Source organism: Sitodiplosis mosellana, unplaced genomic scaffold (assembly GCF_009176505.1).
Source record: "Sitodiplosis mosellana isolate CC-2019 unplaced genomic scaffold, AAFC_SMos_1.0 Smas_scaffold_1, whole genome shotgun sequence".
Classification (NCBI taxonomy): domain Eukaryota; kingdom Metazoa; phylum Arthropoda; class Insecta; order Diptera; family Cecidomyiidae; genus Sitodiplosis; species Sitodiplosis mosellana.
Genome location: NW_022595244.1, coordinates 19,323,209 through 19,348,268, shown reverse-complemented (window position 1 = coordinate 19,348,268; position 25,060 = coordinate 19,323,209). Strand labels below are relative to the sequence as shown.

The window sequence follows — 25,060 nt, the reverse complement described above, 5'->3', positions numbered from 1 at the left end:
GAGAGAGAGAGAGAGAGAGAGAGAGAGAGAGAGAGAGAGAGAGAGAGAGAGAGAGAGAGAGAGAGAGAGAGAGAGAAAGATAAAGAGAGAAAATATTTGTAAAACTCTTTACTTTGTGTGGATGTTTAAAAAGGAATTAAAACTAGAATGTTGTGCGTGTGCGGTCGCATGCAATTGAATGCAGTTTTCCGAAAGTTTTGACACATTAAAGTTTTGTGTTACTTTTGGATTATCGAGTGCATGTGTGCGGTCTGCACTTTTACCTTGAATAGCAATTGAAAGGTAAGTATTGAAATGCATGAATGTGCCAGCACAATGCAATCAAATGAATTTAAACTTTTGAAACATTTTCTCTCAATGATCAAAAACTGTTCACGCCGCTGCGAAAGACCCGAAACGTATGTGCAGGTGACCGTGCAATAAAACGTAAATATAAATTGAATCCGAGCAAATAAAAGTGCAGTTGTGCTTTTGTTGGTTATCGTTTGATGCTGAATGCACAGATATGTGTGTATAGTTCGAATGAAGCGAGAATATTTTCTGGGCCGGCCGGTCTTGTTGGTGTTATTAGTGGTTTGTTGGTTTTGTGTCGTCTGGCGATAATCTCTAATCGCCAAATTGAAATGTCAGCTGATTCTGCGCAAATTCAGTCCATTTCGGTTTCAAAATATTAGGTGCACACTCGAAAGCAACACTCTCACTATGTTGAGCAACGTTGATTCCAATTTAGATATTTGCCGGGTCCAAATTTATTGCTAATTGAACATAACCACAATTTCGTTCTCGGTCAAACCAAGCTAAATTAGTAGCATGCGTAAAATATTTTCGAGTTTGTCTCTGATATTTTCCGACTTTGTTCATTACACAAACACACACGCATGCACACACACACAAATTAGAACGCATTTCAAATGAAATTTATCGAAACACTTCGCGAAAGTTTTATTACTAGTAAATCGGAAAACGAGATAAATCACCAATATTATTGCAATATATGATGCTTCACACCACATTATCCCTTTTATTTGGCTCTTTGTCGCACGCGCTCACACTCCATACCGATTTAAATGAGTCGATCCGATGTGAGCGAGCAGCCGATGGCGTTTTTTGTTAGTTCATTTGGCAGGAAACTTTACCTATTCACCGATGAAAACGGATTGGGTAAACATTTGGATCACGTTTTTAATGTTGTTTCGGCCAAACATTATCATCCATTTTTGTTGGCGAACTTTGTCACATTAACCGATGGTGTTGCGTTCGGCGGCGCTTGAGCACAACTCCCTTCATAAACATTCATTCGAATTTTACCATGCATAAACATACAAAATACACCGCCATGCTACGGTGTGCAGATTCTCGGAAAACGCTTTTGAAAAGTGGGAAATTCATTTTGATATCGCTTTAAGTGATACGGGAGCAAGCGTCAAGGCTCATTGCATATTTGATTCAGTCCAGGTTTTATGACTAACTTTTCCGTTACACACACACTCACCCCGTGTTCGCATCTGCCTAATCACTGAATTTGCCGGATTCGAGCAACATCAGCAGAAAAAAATAGCAATATTCGAAGTGACTGTCGTTTTAGAAACGGTTCATTTTATCTCCACATTCGCGCTCAGTCCTCGGGGAAATTCCTTCTACATGACAACAATTCAGTGCATTGCATGGATTGGCTGCCAAATTTTTATTTTTGTAGTTTGCCACGGTCGCCACCATGGAATTGAAGCATGAAAAGAGCAAAAAGTCACCGTCATAAATATACAACAACGTACAAATCGTTTAGGACACATAAAAACTTGGTGCAAATGCAATTCCACCATTTTTAATAGCCAACAACGACGACACACCAATGAGCGTATCGTGTTTTTTCATTGTGTGGAGAGAGAAAAATTTGTACAAAATTTTTGATAGATTTTCGTCGTTTTATTTCATGACCAGATGCTACAGAGTTGTGCTTTCGAACTCTGTACTCTTCAACCTTCGACACGAGATACATCGAATTCAAGCAAATAAAGTTATTCCCGCCTTGAGTATAAAATGGAATGTTTTGATCGAAAATTGAATAATTCACACTTTGGAAAGAAAGAGAGAGAGCTCGTAACGAGGTCGAAAATGTAATAAATAAACTAAAATTACGCACAATTCTTTTTCCACCTCTGTAAATTATTGTGCTTCGCTCCGAGCGACGTGTGTTATTTGTTCGTGCGATACGCAATCAATTTATACCATGGACTGAATTTCAATTAAACATTTCAACAACATCGGAAAAAAAGCGTCGTTCCATAGCGATTTTCCAATAATTTGATTATTGAAGGAGAAAAAAAAAATTGGTCATTGAAATCAATTATCTGAAGATAATCGAATACATTTTCACTAGTGAAAACCTTTAACCGTTGAACTGTGGCATTGTGAAAATCAATTGAATACCATTTTCCAATGTATCTCTCCACATCTGTCAATTGGATTCCGCCGGGCGTCGATTGACACGTTTCGTTCGTTGGGCTTCGGTTTTGGTGTCATGGTAAAAATCTAAATCATCCGAACACGAGCGTCGGTCAATGTGGCCAGTGCATGATTACACATTTATATCGATATATGTACGTGTGTACCGAAACGTTTCAATGATGTTGGACAAATATTTACCATGAACTTTTCATTTTCTGCGTGACGAAAATGTTGACAGAGCAAAAAAAAAAATCCATTGTTGATCTTCCTGTCTCCTTTTCTATGTCTCTTGAGTTCGCCCCACCTTCTATCTCACTGCGCTCAGAAAAGAAAAATGGGAATTAATTAAAAAAATCAATGGATTTTTCTAAATACCGTGCACACGCCCTAAATTACTAGACGACACTTTTACGGAAAATGATATTGGTACGCGCGGCATCTAATGGAAAAGATGATGCGTAACAATGATGATGAGAGCGGCACACAACGACTGATGATTGAAGTGATGTTTGCTTCGCTAATACGATGAGACTGACTTGTTGTCTAAACACCTCAACTTGATGCATTGAAATGGATGCCATTCGCAAAACTCTACCCTCGTATTGCTTATCGCGCAGCAATCGAAGAAACGAACACGATTCCGAACGATGCAAAGTTTTTCGCGTAAAGCATCTCCACCATACCATCGATCGAGGGCCCTTAAGGACAGGTCATAAGCAACAACATCGAATTCATTTCCTTTATTTCGTTCATTAGTAATTTAATTTAGACGTTACTTAATACGACTTCACGAACCATTTGAAATGAAAACGACTACCAACACGTAAAATTTGCCAAGTCGCAACTTTTTTTCTCTGCATAAAATCCGCTCGCGATGATGGTTCGGGTGAATTTGAATTCGCGCTCAGATAAAATGATTGCGATTTTTTCCTTTGCAAAATGTCGGTGATGCTTTGCGTTGCTGGTGAACGAAGTTTGGTTTTTCATGACGAAGGTTCTGTTTTGTCCTCTGTTGCCGACGTGAGTGCGTGTTAAGCATCGAAACTCATTCAAAGCAACAATAATATTGAGCCGTGCTTATTCCAAGCATTGAACCCATAAATACAAAGTGATATCACAACTGATATATGTAGTTAAAAAGGAATTTATGTGTGTATGTTGCGAAATGAGCAATACAAATATGCGCTTCACATCTTCATCATTATCAATAACCATGGTGGTTGATGTGATGAAATGAAGCACTCGTCTGTGTTGTTTTGTCGGTTGTCAGCGTCGAATGGCTGTGCTGTGTAGCAACAACGTTAAATTGCGTTTCAGCATTGTTCGAAACCACGAAAAAAAAATGATTTGAATTCATAAAATGATATTTTAGGCAAATGCACATTTAATCCAACCGTGAAACCGCCAGCATTGCCACACAATTCCGGAAACATTTAAAAACAACGAGTGTGTAACTTTGTGTTTGCGTGCTGAATTTCCAAGCGGATTTCAAAGTCAAAGCGAAGGCGAAGGCATGCTTGAGATATTATGTGATGCCAACGAACGAACGAACGAACGAATTCTTTCGTCGTCAAGTTGTGACTCGGAACGCAAATTCGCAGGGAACAATTCCATTTTGCTGCAAACGTTGAGTTAATTCAATATTATTATTTTTTTTCGGGGTTCGTCTTTCTCTTGTTCACGTCGCTTAATTCCGAAAATACGGCCGCGGCAAGGGAAACCAAATGAGAATTCTATTACAATAAAAGCAATGTGATGATAATGATAAAATAAAAATCCATCTGAGAGCGGATGGAAAAACCTTCAAGTGCAGAGGGAGAGAGAGCTGAGAGCTTTAGAGTGAAACAATACAATTTGAGTTACTTTATCAATATTTTTTTGCGGGTGAATTCAGCGGTAACTCAGGTCCGTCTAAAGAAAAAAACAACATATAAACGCGAGCACGCAGCCAGACAAAAACAAAAGCAAAAGCACTTTATTTGGAATGTCGAAGAAAAAGATGTAAAAATGGGAAGAAAAACAAACATTAAAAATGAATTTGTGTTTTTTTTTCACATCTTCATTAACGATTATGTGCTGCTCAACATTTGCAATTTGCAAATATTGTTCAACATAGAAAGAAAAAGTCTGAAGCAAACGAGCAGAGCAACAAGAAAAAAGGTGAAACGCATGATTACAGGTATTTTAATTTGAAAATAATTCAAACAGAAAGAAACAAGGAAAGAAACGGTAGGAGTTGGAAGGAAAAACATGTGAAACGAACGGACTGAAATAAATTGCGACAGAAACATACACACAACTGACTCTCTGAATGAGAAGTTTTCGCTAACACTTTCTCTCTTCACCCATTCTCTTGTCCGAGCGCCATTGTTTGACTTTAATTTACCGATTACGAGCGAGCGAGTGTTCCCTCAAAGTGAAATAATTGCTGTGCTTCGTTGCTGTGCTTGTGTCGACGCTTAAATTGCTTGTTTTCCAAATGTAAATTAGTCGGTCTGCAGCCGAAACGTAGATGAGACGATTTCATTCGAGTTTTGAATTCAATTTTCAGACCTTTTCCTTTCGTTCTCTCTCGTTCCTTGTTCTTTGTGTGTACCATTGAATTATCCGCTCAATCTTGAGCATGGTGTAGATACCCCACAAAACGAGTTGCTAGAGTGAATTTTAAATGCCAAAAATGGGCAAAAAATTAACTGACCTGCGGGTAATTGCACTCACTTGCATTTTTTTTCTTCTTTTCCTTTTCGCTGTGCGATTACCGGTAATCTTAAGTTTCTTAGTTTAATTTTCGCCAACGGTACATTTTCACGCAATTCACGAATGGAAATTCGAATTATGTGTCGAGCCATGTCAAAAATTGGAGGGAAAACAAGAAAAATAATTATGAAGAGAACAAAAAATGTGGCGAATTATTTTTTGTAAAAATTTCAAGTTTTTTTTTCTTGAGATCAACGTCGATACATTTTGAAAGTTGATTAGCATTCACTCGGATGATTTTTAACCTTCGAATGAACCGATTGCAATGCCCATCTTTTGCATAAGCCACATAAATTAGCGCAAAATTACCGAAATTCATTCACCTGGCTCTAATCGAAGTGACGGTTGAAATTATGCTAATCAAAGTCACTTTTCTCTCTCTCTCTCTTTCTATCTATCTCTTTCAACTGTCGACACCGTTAAGTAAAGATAATCAGATCAACGAAGAAAAAAGTCGGCAAAAAGAGTAAGAATGTGACGATGCTAGCGGTTAATAGCAATCTTCGGTCGAGTGACTAATTAACTTTTGCTGGTTGTTCACTTTCGCAAAGTTCACGACCTTTTCTCCGTCTTGTGTTCGTACTTCAATATTTATTCACTGGTTTAATTTTCTCATCCAATCTGAATGTCGCTTAATTGCACTCCAACATCTCGATTGGATGCTTCATGCAACTAAAAGAAATGTAAACAAGTTATAACAATTATGCATGGCAAATAGAAAACAACCCATTTTTGAAATGTCTACAATTTCAGCTAAATTGTGACATTGTGCACCGTATTGTTTAATCTGGGAGAGAAGCCAAAGTTCAGTTGAATGATGGCACAGTTAAAATTGCAAATGCAATGCTCTGGTAAATCATCCCAATTCCAAAGTCCCTTAGGAAGTGCATTGTGCGCGAAACTTGTCGAAACTCTTTTGTTTTCTCGGTGAGATGCGAATCAAAAATTACAGAGACTCCGAGTTGAGCAAAAAGACATTAATTCCCAAGTTATATTCATACACATTCGAAAGTGGATTGCAGATAATTCAAGTTTCCATTTGGGCATGAATGTTTGAATCTCTGGCGCAAAGAGCATACCAATGAAACACATAAATCACAATTCAACCATTGAATGCAGTGAATTTAACGCCCTCCGAGAGGAAAATTCCCTTTTTTTATTTTTGCAAAGTCAATAGAAATGCTTGAACGAATCGTTATACAGTTACTACCATTGATGGCCTTTGATGCGACTCGCGATTGTAGTAACACACATTCAAGAATTCAGTACCGAATTTGTGAATTTCATCTGCATACAAAACACTTGACGCAACGCCATTCTCTCTCTCGCTCTCTCTTTCTGTATTTTGAATGTATATATTTTTTTTGTTCCAAATCGATTGAGTGAATTAGATTGGAATGATTGTGTCAGCGCATTTGCATTTCCATCATCGTTGGCTGTGTGCAACAACAGTGTAGCAACCGAAACATTATTCCCATTTTGCAAAACTCTGTAGAAAGTAAAGAAATTTCAATTCGAATTCGATACAAACAATACCGAGTGGCAGCAAAGCAAACCGAAAAAAACGAGATGTTGGCTGCAAATTCGAAGGAACATATACACAGAGAATGAGATAGGGAAAAAGAGAGCGAGAGAAAAAAGGATTGAAACGGCGAAATTGGTGTGGAAAGCAATGTGTGGCAAATGGTGAAACAATGGCTAAGAGATTTACCGAAAAAGCGATATAAAATGGATAGATAATTTGTGTACATTATTATAAGCGCCGCATACAAAAAAGTACGCTTTTTTATTGCACAAGACAATTTTCACATTCAATTTTTGGTAGACATCAGCAGTTGGCACTGCAATCGATAAAAACGTGTTCGCTTATAACATTTTTCTACGTTTTGGCTCTTTTTTCTGTGTTTGGCTCAAACAGAAAGCAGCGGCAAGGATCAGCATCCCCGAATACGCAGCGCGAGAGAGTAGCAGAAGATTTGGCACAGCAAAAGACGATTGTGAAAAAACACCATTATTCGAATGGGTTTGCATACATAATACAAACCGGAGCATTCTATTTGGTCTCTCCATTTTCCTTTGTGTGTGTCTGTGCGTGTTGAATCCAACATGAATCGCAACCATCAAACATTGATAATGTAGCAAAAATACATAAATCGATTTCGAAGGAATTATGTGAACACAGAGGAAGAAAGAGAAAAAAAAGAAGCTCATTTCAATAAATGGAAGCCTAATATATTCATTCATATATATTATTGCGTCAGATTTGGGAACTAGGCGTAAGGCATTTACGATATCAAAATAACATTTATTTCGAAGATTTGTGGATTAAGCACGAAAAACAATCTTTTTGCCATTTGCGACTGGTTTGACTCGCAAAAAGAGAGCCGGAGCAAAAAGTGAACGAATCAAGGGGAAAACATGTTTAAAAAAATACTAGCGACGAAAGCAATAAAAAGGGATATGGCTATTAGGTATATATGTGAATCATCATATTATATTATTATAGGTTGAATCTGTGCGAAAGACCCACATTTTGACCTTAAATAGATATTTTATTCAATATTATGGTTATTAATGGAAATTTGATATTGTTTGATTTTTCAAAACTTGAACACCCACAAGGCGCGAAGAAACCGATAACAAATAGGAAAAAAATATTCAAATTGCTGACTAACGACAGACGAAATCCAATAAGTGCATCGACAATAGCGGCATTGTTGCAGGAAAAGAGGAGGCGACAAGCACATAAATGGCGAAAAATACATTCGTCGAAAACGTGTCACATTGAAAGTGTGTGAACCAATTTCGAGGTAGTGTAGCAACGTTATTGCACAACCACAATTCAATTGTGTTCTTTATACGCATTCGATTCATCAATTCATCTTTTACCGCTATGTGGCTGTATATATGTATGATTCAGCCAAAGCAGTGTGGATCCATTGTAATCATGCCAAACCATTCCGTACAGCCACAGACAAATATTCGAGCCGCCAATTTACTTATACGCCAATGATACTTATTTACATAACAATGGTGTTGTTTCAAAGAAACCCACGGTGCTTGAATTTATGAGCCTCGTGCAGCGCTTGAATAATTATCACGCCACACTCACAAAGAATTCCTGCACATAAAACGAAAATGGAAAAGCAACTCATGTTGACCCAAATTCTGGTGGCTTTTTTCATCAATTAGTGGGTCGTGATCAGAGGATTTTCCAGTGACAAATTCCATTTTTTATGTTCAATCTGGAAAAAAGTGTATTAAAATTCAATAGCATCATAAAAAAGCGAACACTTCAAAATGATCGCTCCAATCCTTCCTCTCTCCCCCTCCTCGGTGAGCTAACAATAACATAATTTTATTTCCTTGTTTCAATTAAAATCGATTTCAAGTTGATGGCAAGCGTTAAAATTTAATTAGAACATTCCCAGCAAATTCGACATGCATTTCATTTAATGATTGCACTATCAATGAATTTAATTACTGATTTGTGTGATTGATTTTGATAAACACAGTTGCATTGTAAGGGCGTTTTGCAGCCAAGCGCAACAGTGCAGTGCAGCACATGCATTTTATTGTGTGTTGTTGTTTTAAGTGTGTATGCGATTTTGTGCCTTGATTGTTCTGCTCCGATGCACATGTATGACGATATAAACCGTTCAAAGCACACCGAACGACACAAGACGCTATCGCTTTATTGCTGGTGATACGAGAGGTGTTAGCCTTTGTCTATAATCCCGTTTCGTTGTTTTTGCTACATGAATTCTTCTCTTTCTCTCTCGGTACTTAATGTGGAGCTTTGACCATAATTCCATCCATATTATCAATTTGTTTTCTGGACGCACGATTTGTTTCTTCGCTCTTCCAATTTATTTTCTACTGCGTTTTTTTTTCAGTTTGGTTCTTCGGTTCCTTGCAACAAAATCCGATCTCACATCACGCTATTGCATCGCTTCAATTTGTTAGCAATCACCAGTGCACATTAGTTTGGGCCAAGTACGAACAAATGAATTGCACACATTTCGTTTGCACATCGAATGAACGAACGCGGACGAGCTTCCAAATGAATATAGAGGAAAGGAAGAAGAAAAAATAAAGAGCGAAAAATACTCTCGTTCTCCTCCTCCTCCTCCTCCTCCTCCTCCTCCTCCTCCTCCTCCTCCTCCTCCTCCTCTTCCTCCTCTTCCTTCTCGTCATCCTTCAATGATCGAAAAGTCGTGTTGGAATATTTCCACTGAAAAATCGATCGCAAATCCAAGCGAAGAATTGGAAATTGTAGAAGAATATATGAATTCCTCGAACTGAAATAAGTAGTTGAAAACCGATTTCCGATGGCGTTAAAATTCCTACAGACTTTCAAACTAATTCCCTATCTCTCTGTCTTCTCTGGCTCTCTTGCTCACTCACGTTCATCCTCATTGCACTGTGCACAATACAGAGCACAACACGCAGCTCAATACAATCTATTTATTTGTTCAGAGGCGAACATTTCGATTTGTTATTCTACTCGGCACGAGATTCCATTAAAATCGAAACATTATTTTCATGGTCGTTTCGATGCCGGATGCTGTTATCGGGGGCGGTGGTTGCGATTGCTAGAGCAAAGTACTGGAAAAATTGGTTTATTTTCTGATATTTTTGTATGTGTGTCTGTGTTGATGCATCCAGTTGATGCATTAAAAATAGTTGCAGAAACATGCGCTGCATCGACAATAGTCATTTCCATTCATCGGTCAATTCCATGACAATCGTTATCAACGGTATATGTAATATCCCATTCGCGGAATTCCTCCATAAATTGAATTGGGTGAAGCGTAGCAGATACATAAAAGCCGCACTGAGTAAACCGATCCATCGCTCAGTTCAACTAACCAACGGACCAGAGGCATTGTGCTTTGTGTCAGATTCAGAGCTGTTGTTTTTTTTTTATTCGGTCATGATTAAAAGTAATGCAATTATGGTTATTGCAATTGTACTACTATGGCTGCAAACTCACTTAATGAATAAAATGAATGTTTGAACACGCACCGCAGGTCGCCTCACGTACTAGTTGCCATATTTGTTTATCGCATTAAAGCGACAATAGTAATTATAAATTTAGGACAAATCCCGGTACACATCATCCAAAGCACACGCTGGATTTGTGTGTTTGTTGCGTGTTATCATATTCATTAAGTCGGCTGGAGTGTCAAGTGGCTCAGTCGCTTATTTCGGCGAACGTTGATTGTGATTGATTATGGGTGGCTGCAGCACAGACGACAATAAATTACAATCTAACCAAATCAAACTAGTCATTGTGTCTGCTGCTGCTGCGCTCGCTTCAGTTTATCCACTTGAAAACAAACAAGCGAGTTTAATTATGACCACGGTTCATTGTTTGCATGCCATATTTTCAGCGGAAAATTGTCATCAACACAGTGATTCACACGATTTCGGCGCCATAGTTTTTTTTTTCCTTCTTCTGTGTTTGTGTTTAACTGAAAAGAGCTGTGGTTGCGACTACCATTTTTATGATAATACAACATTCTCTCTATGTAAATGTCATCGTTTCCGTACCAAATCGCGAGTTCCCATTGCAAATGCATGTGAATAAAGTGTTGCATTGAACGCTCTCTGCATTGGCTTAATGCGGTGCGAGATGAAGAGAAAAAACTGTTTTATTATGTATAAAATACAATAATGGCACTGTGAGTGTCCTGTTGTTGTGTGCATGTGTGTTACACGAGGCATCCCAGAATAAAAAGCACATGGAATAAATTCATTTTATTGAATTTTGTATGGAAAATGCAGTAAACACACGTATTTAATCTCCGTAAGCAATGATTCACTGGGTCAATGGAACCACAAAAATACACTCGGCATCAATGACATAACCAAGAGTGCCGGAGATAGAGTGAGAAAGAGAGAGAGAGAGAGAGAGACAGCAAAAAACAATACCTGCACAGAAATCATGTTCCACAAATACACACTCGCACGCACCCAGCAAGCCGTATAAAGTACAATGTAAAATGCAAACGGACAAAAAACCACTTAACCATCCCGCATAAAATGTAATTTAATGTATGCGCAAACCAAATGAAATTAAATGTAGTCCAGGCGAACTGATCCATTGCCGATGCACAATAGCACACACACATACATTCCAAAAGTGCAGCGCATCCTCATCAATGGCTCCCCGAAATATACACATTCAAGCGGTGAGGTTCATATGCAGGAATTTCAAAGTATTTTCATAAAAAAAAAAATGGAGGGTGAACTCATTTCGAATTGTTTATTTTCGCACAAAAGCTACAAATCAAGTCTTTTGCCATGCAAAGTTCAACTGCGAACGATTTCCTACAACACCATGCAAACCTTACCACTGGCAATATATATATATATTTCTCTCTCCTCATGTTGTTTTTGTTGTTCTTATTGTATTGCTGGCACCTGTATGGCTTTTTCCCTGGCCAACAGCAAAGTCAGAACTGTTTTGCAAGACCGTTACAAGAAAAAGCTTCTGTACAATTTTATTTATGGCTTCAGATCAATGTGGTCGACCTGTATCCAAATCACTTAGAATCGAACCACATAATTCTCTATACAGAGTACTGATAACGTTCGATACAACCGTTTTACTATTCAATTTGTTATCACAAGCTCAGAGGTCGTTTACCGAATTGTCCAAAGAGATATATCGTTGCTTTGCATGTGAAATGCCAAACAAATGAAGAAAAAAACATCAAGAAACACTTGCTGAGCATCGTTTACATTCCAGGTGAGATTGGTCTTAACGGATTAATACCTCCTGTGAGAAAAAAAAAACACTACGTTTTTGCTGAAATGATCCGATGTTAAGCTCAAGGGACATAATTAAAATGTGATTGTTTTAAATAGTTTTAAATTGCACATAGAAATGTTCACAAAAACTTCTGTTTGAGAAAAATCCGTGTGAAGAACATTGTATTTTTCGTACTTCCTGTTCCGTTTCGAAACTCTCTGATTCTAGTTTTTGCAATTGTTTTTCAACACACCCAAAAACTCGGACCATTGTTACCTGCATTTCGAATTCATTATTTGCTCTCTGTCACTTTTTTTCTCTCTGGTGTGTTGTGCTGAGCATGGCTACCCAAACTTTACTCATTTAAATCAATTAAAACAAGTTGATAGAAACACAAAACTATAACCGCAGAGAATAGTGTCACGTATTTTGTGTGTCCCATTGTGTATGCATAAGCGAAGCAGGAGTGGTGTGTGGTCGTGAAAAATTGGCTATAATTTTCGTTCATTATTTAACAACAAGGGGCTGTTGCAAGGTATAGTTACAGTAGCAATAGCCCCTAGTTTGAATTAGTTGGAGAAACGATGGCAAAAATGATACACATTTCGGTAACGTAATAAATAATTCAAACCATTGAAAAGGTTTAAAATAAATACACTTTTTCATCCCAAACTAGAAACAAAAACCGATTTCGAGATCAGAGAATGACGAACATTTGTTATTCGACGAAAAAAAAATCGGAAATTTTTGGAAATTTAATGAATTCAGTGTCAAAACTTTGTGATACCACCGTAACTGAATTATGTTATGGATTTAAATTAAATCAGTTAGCAACAATAGTTCATTTTTTGGCACATTGTCCAAATGGGCATACCTTTATGCGACCATTTTTTTCTATGGTTTAAAATTAAAAACCACTAGAGAAGAGCTACAAATTTACCGTGGCGTTTGAATTTTCAGTTAATATTTTTCGAGCACTATGACCAGCTTGGTTTCGATGATTTCATCGGCAGAAGCGGAAATTTTGGACCAAAAAAGCTTATTTATTTGTGTGTCAAGAGTTGTGTGATCGTTTAATGAAAAAAAGGAACGGTTTTCATCAGCATAGCAAAAGCTTTTGGTATTCCTTGTATAATTGTACGAGTTTTGTTTTTGTAGTCGGTTTGGCAATTAAAGAGAGGGAGAATACGAATAGCTATCCAATTTATTTTCAAGAGTGGCCACTCTGCTAATGAATGAATCAGCGCCGCGCGGCCACTGTGACGAACTGAAGTGTGTCTGAGTTTCGGTATGTATGTATCTGCACAAATGAAGTGCAAAGTTAGCAAATAAATTTTCCTTCAACATTTTTTTTGAGCTTTTTTCTCGTCGTTTCAATATTTCGTCGACTGTGCATGGGCGTGTGCATAGGAGTCGGAAATTTGTGTAAGGAAAATCATGAAATTACAATTTAATCAAATTTCCGATGAATGAAAAATGGTCGGTATGGTGTTGGTCCATGCAGTCTAGTCGATTTGGTGCGTGTGGGAGAAAAAAAGGTGAACCTTTTTGAACCTTCGAAGGTGGGTATCGAAAAAAAAAACGTCGTCATAATTCACAATTAAACTGATATATGATCGAAATTCGATATTCGCTGTACGAAAAAAACACACAATTAAATTATTGCATCCGAATGGCATTTACAATTCTCTTTGATGGCGTACAATTTTTTCAGCGTTTGCACAGTTTTAATTAACGACCCGCTTTCGAATATGCGCTTCGCTGTGCGTTGTCAATTCAAGCGACATAAATGTTCGTTTAAGAGACAGTTTTCATATCAAAATTTATTAATTTTTAATAGGAAATTATCGCTCTTTATCTCAATTTGTACATTTTACGATATGTTTCCATTTACAGACTTCTGAACCTCTGCCATTTAATTAATGGTATTCACTTTTGTGTCATGAATTGATTACTTTTCGCATCATTTGTGAATAATATGAATAAATTGCATTAGTATTTGTCGCGTTGTGTCAAATCCTTTTGACAGTATTAATGACATATGAATGTATATTTACGGATCGATTTTATTCACGCCGGGGCACGAGAAATTGTACAATGGAAATGCGATCGAATGATACGTATTTGTGTATTTCATTTTATTATGCGTCGCTTTGGGAGTTCAATTTTCTGTGATCCAATTACTGCATTGTAAACGAACCATTGCGATTTGATACATTTGCAAAAATATGGTATTCATCACAGTAAAGTTCGCTCAAATTTCAAATAAAAGCCAAGAGATTTTTATAACGATGAAATTGAAATAGAACACCAATTTGACTGTGTGATGGAGAAAAATGCATAAAATTCAGTCAGTCAGCATGTGAATTGGTTTCGGTTCAAAGACAAAAACAACAAAAAACTCTGCCATCAATATATCGATGTTTGATTAAATGTATATTCACATTTTCACTCCAAGCAGCTGCAGTCTGCACACAGTCAAAAGAAAAAAATTGAATTAAACCGTTTTCTGGGGAATTGAACCGAGCAATCACATCAACCATATTACGCCAATTGGAAATTTTGTAAACAAGCTCTCGAATATCACAACATAGCGTCGACATCATGAAACCAAATACACATTCGATTATTACCATTTCATAGGTGAACGCTTGAAATCAGAGTCGCAGCCGCAGCCGCAGCCGCAGCGACTATATGCATATACATGATTTGGAATGCGATAAGTAATTTATTTATTGTAAATTTTGGTGTCTGACATACGAACCTCGAACCTCGAACCTCGAACCATATAATTCAATTTATGGCACAACTATTGCCAGTAATTCCTCATTCACCGAAATCCACATCGCTAACCCGGATTCGCTTAATTTGAAGAAACCTGGAATATGCAATCAAAATAATTGGAAATTGTGTCAAGCAGACAAAATACACAAACACACAAACAATGAAGTCATGCTGAGCCACCGATTTATAGTACATATTCGCAACGTTCGGCAACTGTTTTGCCATTCGCACAGCCAAATATTTGTTATTCGTGCATTTCAGACTAAGTATGCGAAGAGAAATCATCATCAGTAGAACATTTGCACACCGGTGCGATGCTTATCGTATCATCTAATGCGACAAACAAACGAGATTAGGATCGTTCAACGAAAGACGACAAGACCTTTTCGATTAGATGCTCACTGTGCTTCTGCTGCCGTTCGGTAGCTGTATCTCGCTCACATGGAACGCTAAAATATTAATCGATAGAACAGAACCTTTGGAACAGCATTCCGTGGGAGTTGGTTATGCCGCATGGTTGCATATACCACGAACGTACACCACTGATTATGGCATAATCAATTTGAATTTTGCATCTCAATGTGGTAAGCGACGATGCCGAAAATAAGCGTTGTTCAAATTAAAATCCAATGACATTTTCCTACTAACTGGAAGAAAGGTATTCAAGTAGAGTCAGCAATGAGATTAATGGATTATCATCCTTTTTTTTCTTCTCTCGCTTGTGCTTTGGAAATTTGACTTACATGTAATCAAGTCTTATTTGCCAAAATAAGAAAGTTTCCGCTTTAAAACTTCATAGTCTTGCGACGCAATTCGTTTACACGTGAACAAACGACGGTTTGATTTCAGGGAACTATTTAATTAAAGTGAAATTGAATTAAGGAATGTTTTTTGCTCTCTTACATTTCTGGATATTTTGATGGAATTTTCGGAACATTGTGCCGAATTAGGTTGGGGAAGCAATTTTAGCAGCTTAATCTCATTGCGCTAAAGTAAATCGAACGATGAATAATTCCATCTTCCGTGAAAAACGGCTTTCGTTCAGGTGCAAATAATGGATAAAAGCGTTGAAAGCGGTGGCTTTCAACTCCTACAATCCAATTTCTCTGTTTATCCACGGAGAAATATTTTATCAGCAATGACAGCAGCACAAGACTACCGAAAATAACCTTCAAAAAACAAGCGAATACTTTTTGACATCATTTTTGTGTAATGATATTATTCTTAGGCTAATCAAACACGTTCATTCAACGATGACAGCATTCGTGAGAATTTCATGCATCCACGTGATGTGGAAGTGAGACATTATTGTTCAGCTGTAGGCATTGTTTTATTATTGTGCTCGGAATGACACACAATCTTTCGCCGGTTTGATATGTGTGCCCCTCAAACACACTCAGTGTTCCGTATGCGAAATTGCCTTAAGTGACATGTGATAACGAAAATTCATTGTCGTCAATCCTCACCTAAAATCATCATTCACCACATAAACAGATGAGTGTGGTTCCGTTTTCGACAGCCATCGAAACGTTCGTTTATTTTATTTTTTTCATAGCGTCTGTATCTTCATTAATTCTACCACACTTACGCATACAAACGCACACATACACGCACCAAGACCAATTAGTAACATGTGTCTGAAGGGCAAAAATTGATATTGATGTTTACTGAGTAAATTATCTTCAACTTATCGCAATTCCATTAGATTCTCATTTTTACTCACTTGTTCGCCGCAACCAACCCCTGACATTTGGAATGGATACAAAAGTTGTGCATATCAAATGATGGCACTTACTTTATTTCCATTATATAAAAAAAAGGATACAAGACGTTCTTCAAGAACAGCTGGCTTGAATTTTGCATCATTCTTGTGTGACATTCCATTAGTAATAAGCCTCTTTTCTCATCTTCAAGCCTGTATTTTTGATTTTGTTGTTTGTTTTACATACAATATCATCGTAGTGCATACGTTTGTCTTTCCGGATTCCATTTAGTATTTTCTTATCGTTGAATGTTGACGAGCGAGTAAAATAGAAGCGAATAGAAGCGAAAAATGAGGTCAGAAAAGCATTCAATCAAAACACATCATGCATAAAAAAGTTTTCTGGGATGTTAATCACGCGAATGTGTGAATTCATCAGTTTGCTGCTCTCTGTCTCTGTTTACTAGAAAAAACATTCTACAGAAATTTCTACCGCAAGAAAAATGACGACAACTGTATGCGTGTGCGCGAAGTGCGCGTTTGTCAGCAAGCACGATGAGCTGATATTTGCTATTTGAATAATTGAAAGGGCTTCCGTACAATGTAATTTCTATAACAAATGTGTGTGTCGTGTCTCGTTTACGTGAATAAAGCCATTCGTTTTTGTGTCGCAAAATTGCGTCAATTCATTTCAGTTCTCCATATCTCTTTATATTTGTTGAGCATAAACATAACCGACTGTGAGAGTCTCATATTTCAGAACATTTTATCACTAAAATCGTCACATAACATTGGAATTCCGCCACATCACAGCGACTCGGCTCCGAAAGCACTCAGTTACATCATCCATTGTCTTTGTGATTTTCTCCGCTTCTGTTATTCATTCAGTATGGCATTCCTTTCATGTTTTACGCTTTGCATTATAGACGACACAAACGACGAATACTAAATTCATTCGCTTTCAAGCTTTATCGATTTAGAAATGTAATCCCTATAGCGCTTCCATACCTAGATAATGTATAATATAATATAACTGAATTATTAATTAGTCATTAAACGGCATACTCTGGACTACAGTGATGTGATTGTAATTGACGTTGATGTTGAGTGAATCAGAATGATTTAAGTCAAGTTCATGCATCCAATTAAAATACTTTTCGGTCATTTAAATCATGGCTATGACTTGAAATATGATTGAACCAACGAACCAGGGTTATATTTGCCTTTGATCAAAGCAATTTTTTCTTGAAAAATTAATTGCATTCTCTCGGAGATGCTTTTTTGGTATTTATAAAGCAATCACTGTGATCGAATAACGTTTGCGAATAGATTTTATGCACATAGATCTTTGTATTTTATCTATGGTCAAGTAAATCGATGAGTTCAATTTCAGCAAATCCTTTTAAAACGTACATCAAAGAACACTTCACTCACATTCAAATCTGACCCGTCTCGTACTTAAACTTCATATTCCTACTTCAATTGCACATATACTCTTCGGTTTTTTTCTTCATCCACGAGAAAGTTGAGTGCATTTTTCTATTTTGCATAGAAAAGAACCATTCAGATCCTCTTTGAGCTATTTAATCTGGAATGCTTGTATGAGGAGAGCTAATCAAACAGCAAGTTGGAAAAACTACATTTAAAGTATTAGAGGAAGCTTTTTAACTACTTGAAATGATGGAAACAATGAATTCCTACTATTGTCGTTGCTTTGAAGCACGAGATATTGAAAATATGTTCAAACAGTAAAGTACCCGAGTAAATCGGGGAAACGGTTCGTAATTCATCTAGACCTTTGCGTATACCTTCCGTATATTTGCATAGGAGTGGGCGAATGTTTCTTTTACATTTAGTATTTCGCGAAAGAAAGAATGAAGAAGAAACAACAACAATGTTCGGTTGTTCCTATACATGTTCTCTTTCTGTACTGTTCTAACATACACATATGCGCATTCACATCGACGCAAAATGTTTATGAACCTGCTACACAGCGAGTAATACCTATACATAGACGCTGTTATAGTAAGTTCATAAGCACCTCGCGTCGATGTGGATGCGCAGATGTGTATGTTAGAACAGTACAGAAAGAGAACATGTATAGGAACGAACGAATATTGTTGTTGTTTCTTCTTCATTCTCTCTTTCGTGAATTACTAAATGTAAAGGAAACATTCGCTCGCTCCTATGCAAATATACGTAAGGTATACGCAAAGGTCTAGATGCCCTACGAACCGTTTCCCCGATTTACTCGGGTATCTTCAATTTAAATGCCACTTGATCGATATATTTTTTTTTTTTTTGAAAATATCTGGTAAGCGCTGGAAACACATCAACGCTCAAGTGAATACTATCCATCTGCTGGATGTGAATATCACGATTGTCCAAGTGCATGAAACTCTATATCTAATTTTCATTGGAAACAGTATTGTTTCACCGTATTTCAGTTCAACAAAAAGAACCATAATTGTATTATTTACACTGCGTGAAAAAGTTTTGACAACATTTCGAAGCTTTTTTTTCGTTCTGTAAGAAAGAAATAACACCCGTTACTACGCACATAATATTGTCAGAAATTCGATATTCATAATATTGTAGAAAAGAAATATTTGCCCCTAGTTGCAAAGCAAATCAAAAACACTGTCGAAGTTTTCGTATATCGAGTAAACTTTGCCGAAACCGTTGTTTTCTAGAGCTTGGTATACGAGAAATAAATAATAAATGAAAGTTTATCAAAAACTTGGAAAGTTCAACAGCACAAAACTTCGACGCATTCTGTGTGTGTGTGTGTTGGCATTGGGCGGTCAATCGAAGTTTTGTATTTCATCAGTTTTGGTATTCAATCAATCTTATCTACGATGACAGCTTGAATAGAGAATAAGTAATAACAATTCATTTTTCACGTTATTGTCTCTCCTCTCCATCACAATTCTCTTCCAAAATTCGCTCATCTGAAGTGCTACAGCGTCATCGAAATAGGAAATGAGAGGGAAAAAGGAGAAAAAGAATGAAATTTCAAACGGCCAACGGAATTCAAACAAAAGTACAATTATATCATCTGCGATTCCTTTGAATTGATGACGATTTAAAAAAAAAAGAGCGAATGAAAAACCGGCGCTCTCGAAACTTTTCAAATATATATAAAAAGAAGCGAAACCTTCCGTAAACATTTGAACAATGCGAACAAAAGGCAAACAACTCGGCTAACTTTCTACATTAAAGGAAATGAGCAGCAAAAAATACAAAAGAGAAAAACAATTTCCCCGCACTTGAGACAAATGGCAAAGGGAGAGCTAACGTTAAACGCCCAATGTCGTACATACAATACATTGCTGTTTGGTTGAACGTTTCATTAATTACCGTAAAAATACGGAACAAAAGACTACAAAACATCGATGTTTCCAATCAAACGGAATAAAATATTTGCAATTTGCTGGAAAATATATGTGTGTGTGTGTGTTGGTGAACAATGAACATTGTGTTATTTTAAGTCTTGAAATTCCTTTTTTCTATTCGACATTTTGCTGTTTTATTTAACTCCATCTGCCATTGATCCAAAGATTAAAATCGCAATCGTTTTTTTTCTCTCTTCCATTTTGTTCACAGGTTATGGAGGGATATCTATAAGAACGCATACCCGGATTGCTGCACTGTTGTACGCGCTGTTCGGGATACCACTTGTTTTGCTCTACTTATCGGTCATGGGAGATGGGTTATCAACGATAATGCGTTGTCTGTTCCGTCGGTTGCTCATTGGTGGAACGAGACGCAGTCGAAGCGAAAGCACGAGCAGCCAAAGTAGCGGAAATAATTCGAATAGCAGCAGCAGCACTGGTATTGGCACTATCAATGGTCGAACCGACAACGGTTCAATCGTCGATAAGAGTTTTCATAATGCATCACTGGTTGCATCCAACTCAAAAGGCGGCAAGCTAACGAAAGCAAATCAAAACTATGATAACAATTACAGTAATCAAATGTACAACTATTCGTACGATCAGCACTCGAATGGAGTGCTATGGATGTCAATCATGATATTGATATCAATCATGATATTAGTCTGTTACATTACCTTGGGCGCTGCCTTATTTCATCGGATCCAAACGTGGAATGTGTTGGAGAGCTTGTACTTTTGCTTCACGTCACTCGGCACAATTGGCTTTGGTGAGCTGGAGCCAAAAGGGAATGTTGCACAGTATGTGGCCAGTGCGTACATTTTAATTGGAATGGCCGTTGTTGCGATGTGCTTTAATCTCATCCGAACGGAAATTAACATGTGGTTGCGACGATATGATGGTGGTGGTGATGGTGGTGGTGAAAAGTCATATGCATCAACGATCAGCGGACCGGGCAACGGGCGAAATGTTAGCGCCGGCATTTCACAAAATACTTTTGCACATTTGATGCCACCGCATCATAATCATTTGATGCATCAGCTGCAACCGAGCACTGGACCAATCGAAGATGTTGCCCTTGTTACGGTGGCGGTCACACCAAAATCCTGACTAAGACCATCGGATCACTTGGTAGGCCAAGCGGGTATGGCGAACACATCGACATTCAACTCGCTACCAAGACGATCCAATCTGACATTCCAAAGAAATACGCCGGCACGACGATCGGCTGGGCCATTAGAGAGTCACATCGAGTATTTTGTGCCGCGCAGCGTAAGCGAATTTAATTTGGCGGGCGTTGGTGATATCGCATTGCCAATGCAAATGCCACAACAACAAAGACGTTCGCCTCCGCCGTCGATTCTCTCGCACACCCGATCAACGGGCACAATTATGATTCCCATACAAGAGATGCAACATCAGCATCATCAACAGCAACATCAGCAACAACAACAGCAACAAATGCACGCAATGAGCTCAGCCCAATCCGCGTTGCCACCAATAAAACCTCGCGAAAAAATGGTTACATTTGAAGATGAAACAAAGTGCCCGCACGGCGTACCAACCACACCACGTAAAACCATGCCAATGACTGGCGTTAATGATGTATTTATGTGACGTGAGGGTGGGTGAAACGAACCGAACACGAAACAACAATACCCGGGCGAAGTGATCAAAGTATAGAGTGTACACATTGTACATGTGTGTGTCATAACAACCAATATGCACATTGTCTATCACTCCTATGATTCACACCAAAAATTCATAGCGCATCGGGTTTTTGTTGCTTTCGTCAATTTTCATTTCGGTTAGATTTCATCCCAGTCCCAGTCTGAAAATTTCACCACCATCATCATTACCACCGCCACCCCTCCACACAATAATCACACCAACTAAAAGTGGCTATTTTGTAGTATTTACTCTCGATATCGAATTTACCGAGAACTGAGCCACGCAAACGAATAACACAACACATAAGAATGCACACAAATGCTTTGTGTGATGCGTTGAAATGTGGTTTTAATTAATGTGGCAAACGCGAGAGGAGAGATGGAGACAGAGATGCAAAAACATTGAAATTATTCATGTGCTCATCATATCGTGATGAAATTATTATCAAAATTGCATAGAACGCATTCAGGTCGACGTATCGTGCATATGCATCTTTGTGCATGACATGCGATGAGAATGCGTTTTAAAGAATATAGATAGAACATATATTTATCGGTTAAGATGCGGACGTTTTGTTTGCAAATGCTGATTGGATCACATGATGTGTGTGTGTGCGTAATGTTTACGGTTGTTGAAAATGTTTTGCGCGGTTTTGGGTCGACGATGGGCCTAGATTACCACCACACATACAATCATACATACAATTATTTACACCCATTTTGGATTCAATCTCAAATGCAATACCACAAACACACACACACACACACACACGCACGCATGCATACATAAATGTATTCGAAGAGGAGTGAAAAACCGTTAATTAATACAGCGTCAGCATTTATAGTTTCATTAAATCTGGAGTCTCATGGGAAATCAAATATGCGACACGTAGGGACGGAACGGCCGGAGCGAGATGGCAAGGGAGTGCAATGGAGGAACTGTGGTAAAATTTTGTCATCGAACAACGTTATCATCTTACCAGAGACCAGAAGCTTAGCGACCAGACACTTGAAAGCAACCGCAGCTCGGCATATCAAAAACCATTTTGCATATAGATCTCATTACACAAACCGACACACGGTGCATTTGATCGCATGAATTTTGTACAATAATTTGAGTACACATTGCATTCAATTGTGCAATTCAGTGGCTGTGCCAATTTCTCTCTCGCTTCGTCTCTTCTTCTGTACTCTTGGTCGTGTCGCAATAATCGCCCATGTACGATGATGCAAGCGGCCTCCTCAGAAATAGTGTAAATATTTGCTTTTCGAAACAAATACATGCATGTGAGCATACGGAGTAGCATCAAAAGTTCGTATATATAGAAAATATTTATACATGCATACATTCATTCGTTTGCATTACGAACCCAACGACACATAAGTCAAAGTGTGTGAACTACCGAACTATACAAGTACATACACACACACGCTGAAAGGAACAAAGACAGAGATATATCCGTATTGAAATGTATTATGTCAATTTTCCAGGTCACTGATTCGGCATAAATTAATATATTTGTTGTGGTGCACCAGCACGGCGGCGTTCAACACATAATATCGCTTAACGTCTTACAATTTCTCGTTCTACATAAGCTGTAATGTGTGTATAGCATGGATAATAGAAATGAAAATACACTCAGATTATCTTTAGTCATAAATCACACATGGTAAAAGTCTGATTGTGGTTTACTGTATCGGGTAAATATCAGGTAGCATAATCATGAAAATTGCATTAAATGGATCGAATCATCGATTATTTCTTGGAGAGCATTTTTTTTCTCTCTCTAGGATACCAGAAGCTGAAATGTTAAATATTTGATCGAATTATTATTGGTTTATTAACTAAAAGCACTTCACACATTTGCGATAAATGTCAAATCAATTAGATGACATCACTTCATAAAAAACCTCTCATCCACACTAAATCGCAGTTCATTTTTTCTCCATCTTCCTCTTTCCCAACGCCAACCGATCCATTTATGCTCTGAACCAACCATCCATGGTGCAACAGCATGGAACATCTACGGACATCGAGTGTAAATAATTTCAAAGCAAACACGTCACATGCAACATTTAATATAATGCCAAAATAAGGGTGAGCCGCGATTTTTGCATAATAATATACGAACGGGTTCGCGCATATATTTGCTTTTTTCGATGGGGGCAAAATACACAGAAATCGATTAAATTTGACACACATACACACAAGCCAAATAAATGTTAAAAGTAAACGTACATGTCATTTGTGTATGGATGCAACGTCTCATTGCGACGAAATGTTTTCATCAGAAATTCTTACCAATACCATTAGTTAGTTAGCTGTAAATTAAGAGGCATGCAGGTCATTTTTATGTAAAACTTATTGGCATGATATGCAAACGCTAAACGAAATTTTCAATAGAAAGAGCTATATAAATTCCATTAGTTTGTAATTCCAAAGTATTTAAAACAAAAACATTAGCGAATTTCGATTCAAATGTCCCAAGACTTTTTCAAATCAAATCAAATTATTGTAAACAAAGAATAAATTGGGAAATGTGTCAACAAATAGCAACGCATGTATGTTGATGAGATTAATCATTCAATGATTTAATAATTTTTCTTTGCTTTTCTTTCTTCCATAAATGAGGAAAAAACATATGCCATTTAGATAGATATGATTGCATTTTTGGAGGGACATTGAATGTATGTAAAATCAACAAAATTACGGAAGCTTTTTAGACATGAAAATGTGATTTGGAATCGAATTTTTTCGAAAGAAAACGAATAACGAATCGAAAGACGAATCAGAGAAAAGAAACGATCATGGAAAATTCATGCAAGTTCAAGTATGAACTTCGAAGGCATGTGCTATCAATTTAAATATGTCAAATGCAACTCACAATAAACCACAGCATCGACTGAGTACGAACGCACGTTGAAACAAGGGAGAAAAAATGCCATCTCAAGCTTTGGTTTTTCTTTGATTTTTGTTTTAGCTTTGTCTTTCGATTTGATGGCATGTCTTTTAAATGTGGAATGCCACCGGAACAATTCACTAGCTATAGATCAAATATCAGTATTGTGCGCTGCCATCGAAAGGAAAAGTTATTTTAATCAAGCTATTCAGTAAAAAAAAAGAACATTTCTATAAAAGTCAATATTGGTTTAAACAAAAGAACAACAACAACATATATCGACGTCAATGATAAATAAAAATATATTACAAATCATTCTAGGCACTATAAGATAAACAGAGGATACTGTAATTAAGTGTAATTTACGATGTAAGAGGAAATAACATTTTCAACATTAGGCCAAAACAAAGATTTTAAATATTTTAAATTAATAAAACGATGTCAAATAATAAATAACTGTTATTAATTTAATGATATAAAAAAAATAATCGGATTTTGTTTTTGTTTTTAAACTTTGACATTTCAGCATTTGCAGAGAGTCTATCTTCATTTCCAGAGGTGAACCGAAATTCAACGTATTCTAACTTAGATAGAATAAAGCAAACAATGAAATATAGATATGTAATATCCACTGGATAGTTGGAATA

General features: G+C 37.3%; 2 protein-coding genes across 4 annotated transcripts in view; both read left to right on the top strand.

Moving 5' to 3' along the window:
- The window catches only part of LOC129566482 (TWiK family of potassium channels protein 7-like), a 135,826-nt gene extending 110,960 nt beyond the window's left edge, over positions 1–24,866 (top strand). For all 3 annotated transcript variants that reach the window (XM_055442472.1, XM_055442453.1, XM_055442463.1), the window contains one exon: positions 20,055–24,866. In XM_055442472.1, coding sequence (XP_055298447.1) covers positions 20,055–20,953 — 899 coding nt within the window. In that variant the 3' untranslated portion in view covers positions 20,954–24,866. The remainder of the gene's footprint in view (positions 1–20,054) is intronic.
- On the top strand, positions 20,990–21,460 carry LOC129566491 (uncharacterized). Its single transcript, XM_055442503.1, has one exon. The coding sequence runs from the start codon at positions 20,990–20,992 to the stop codon at positions 21,458–21,460; it is 471 nt and encodes a 156-aa protein (XP_055298478.1).
- Positions 24,867–25,060: the final 194 nt, after the last annotated feature.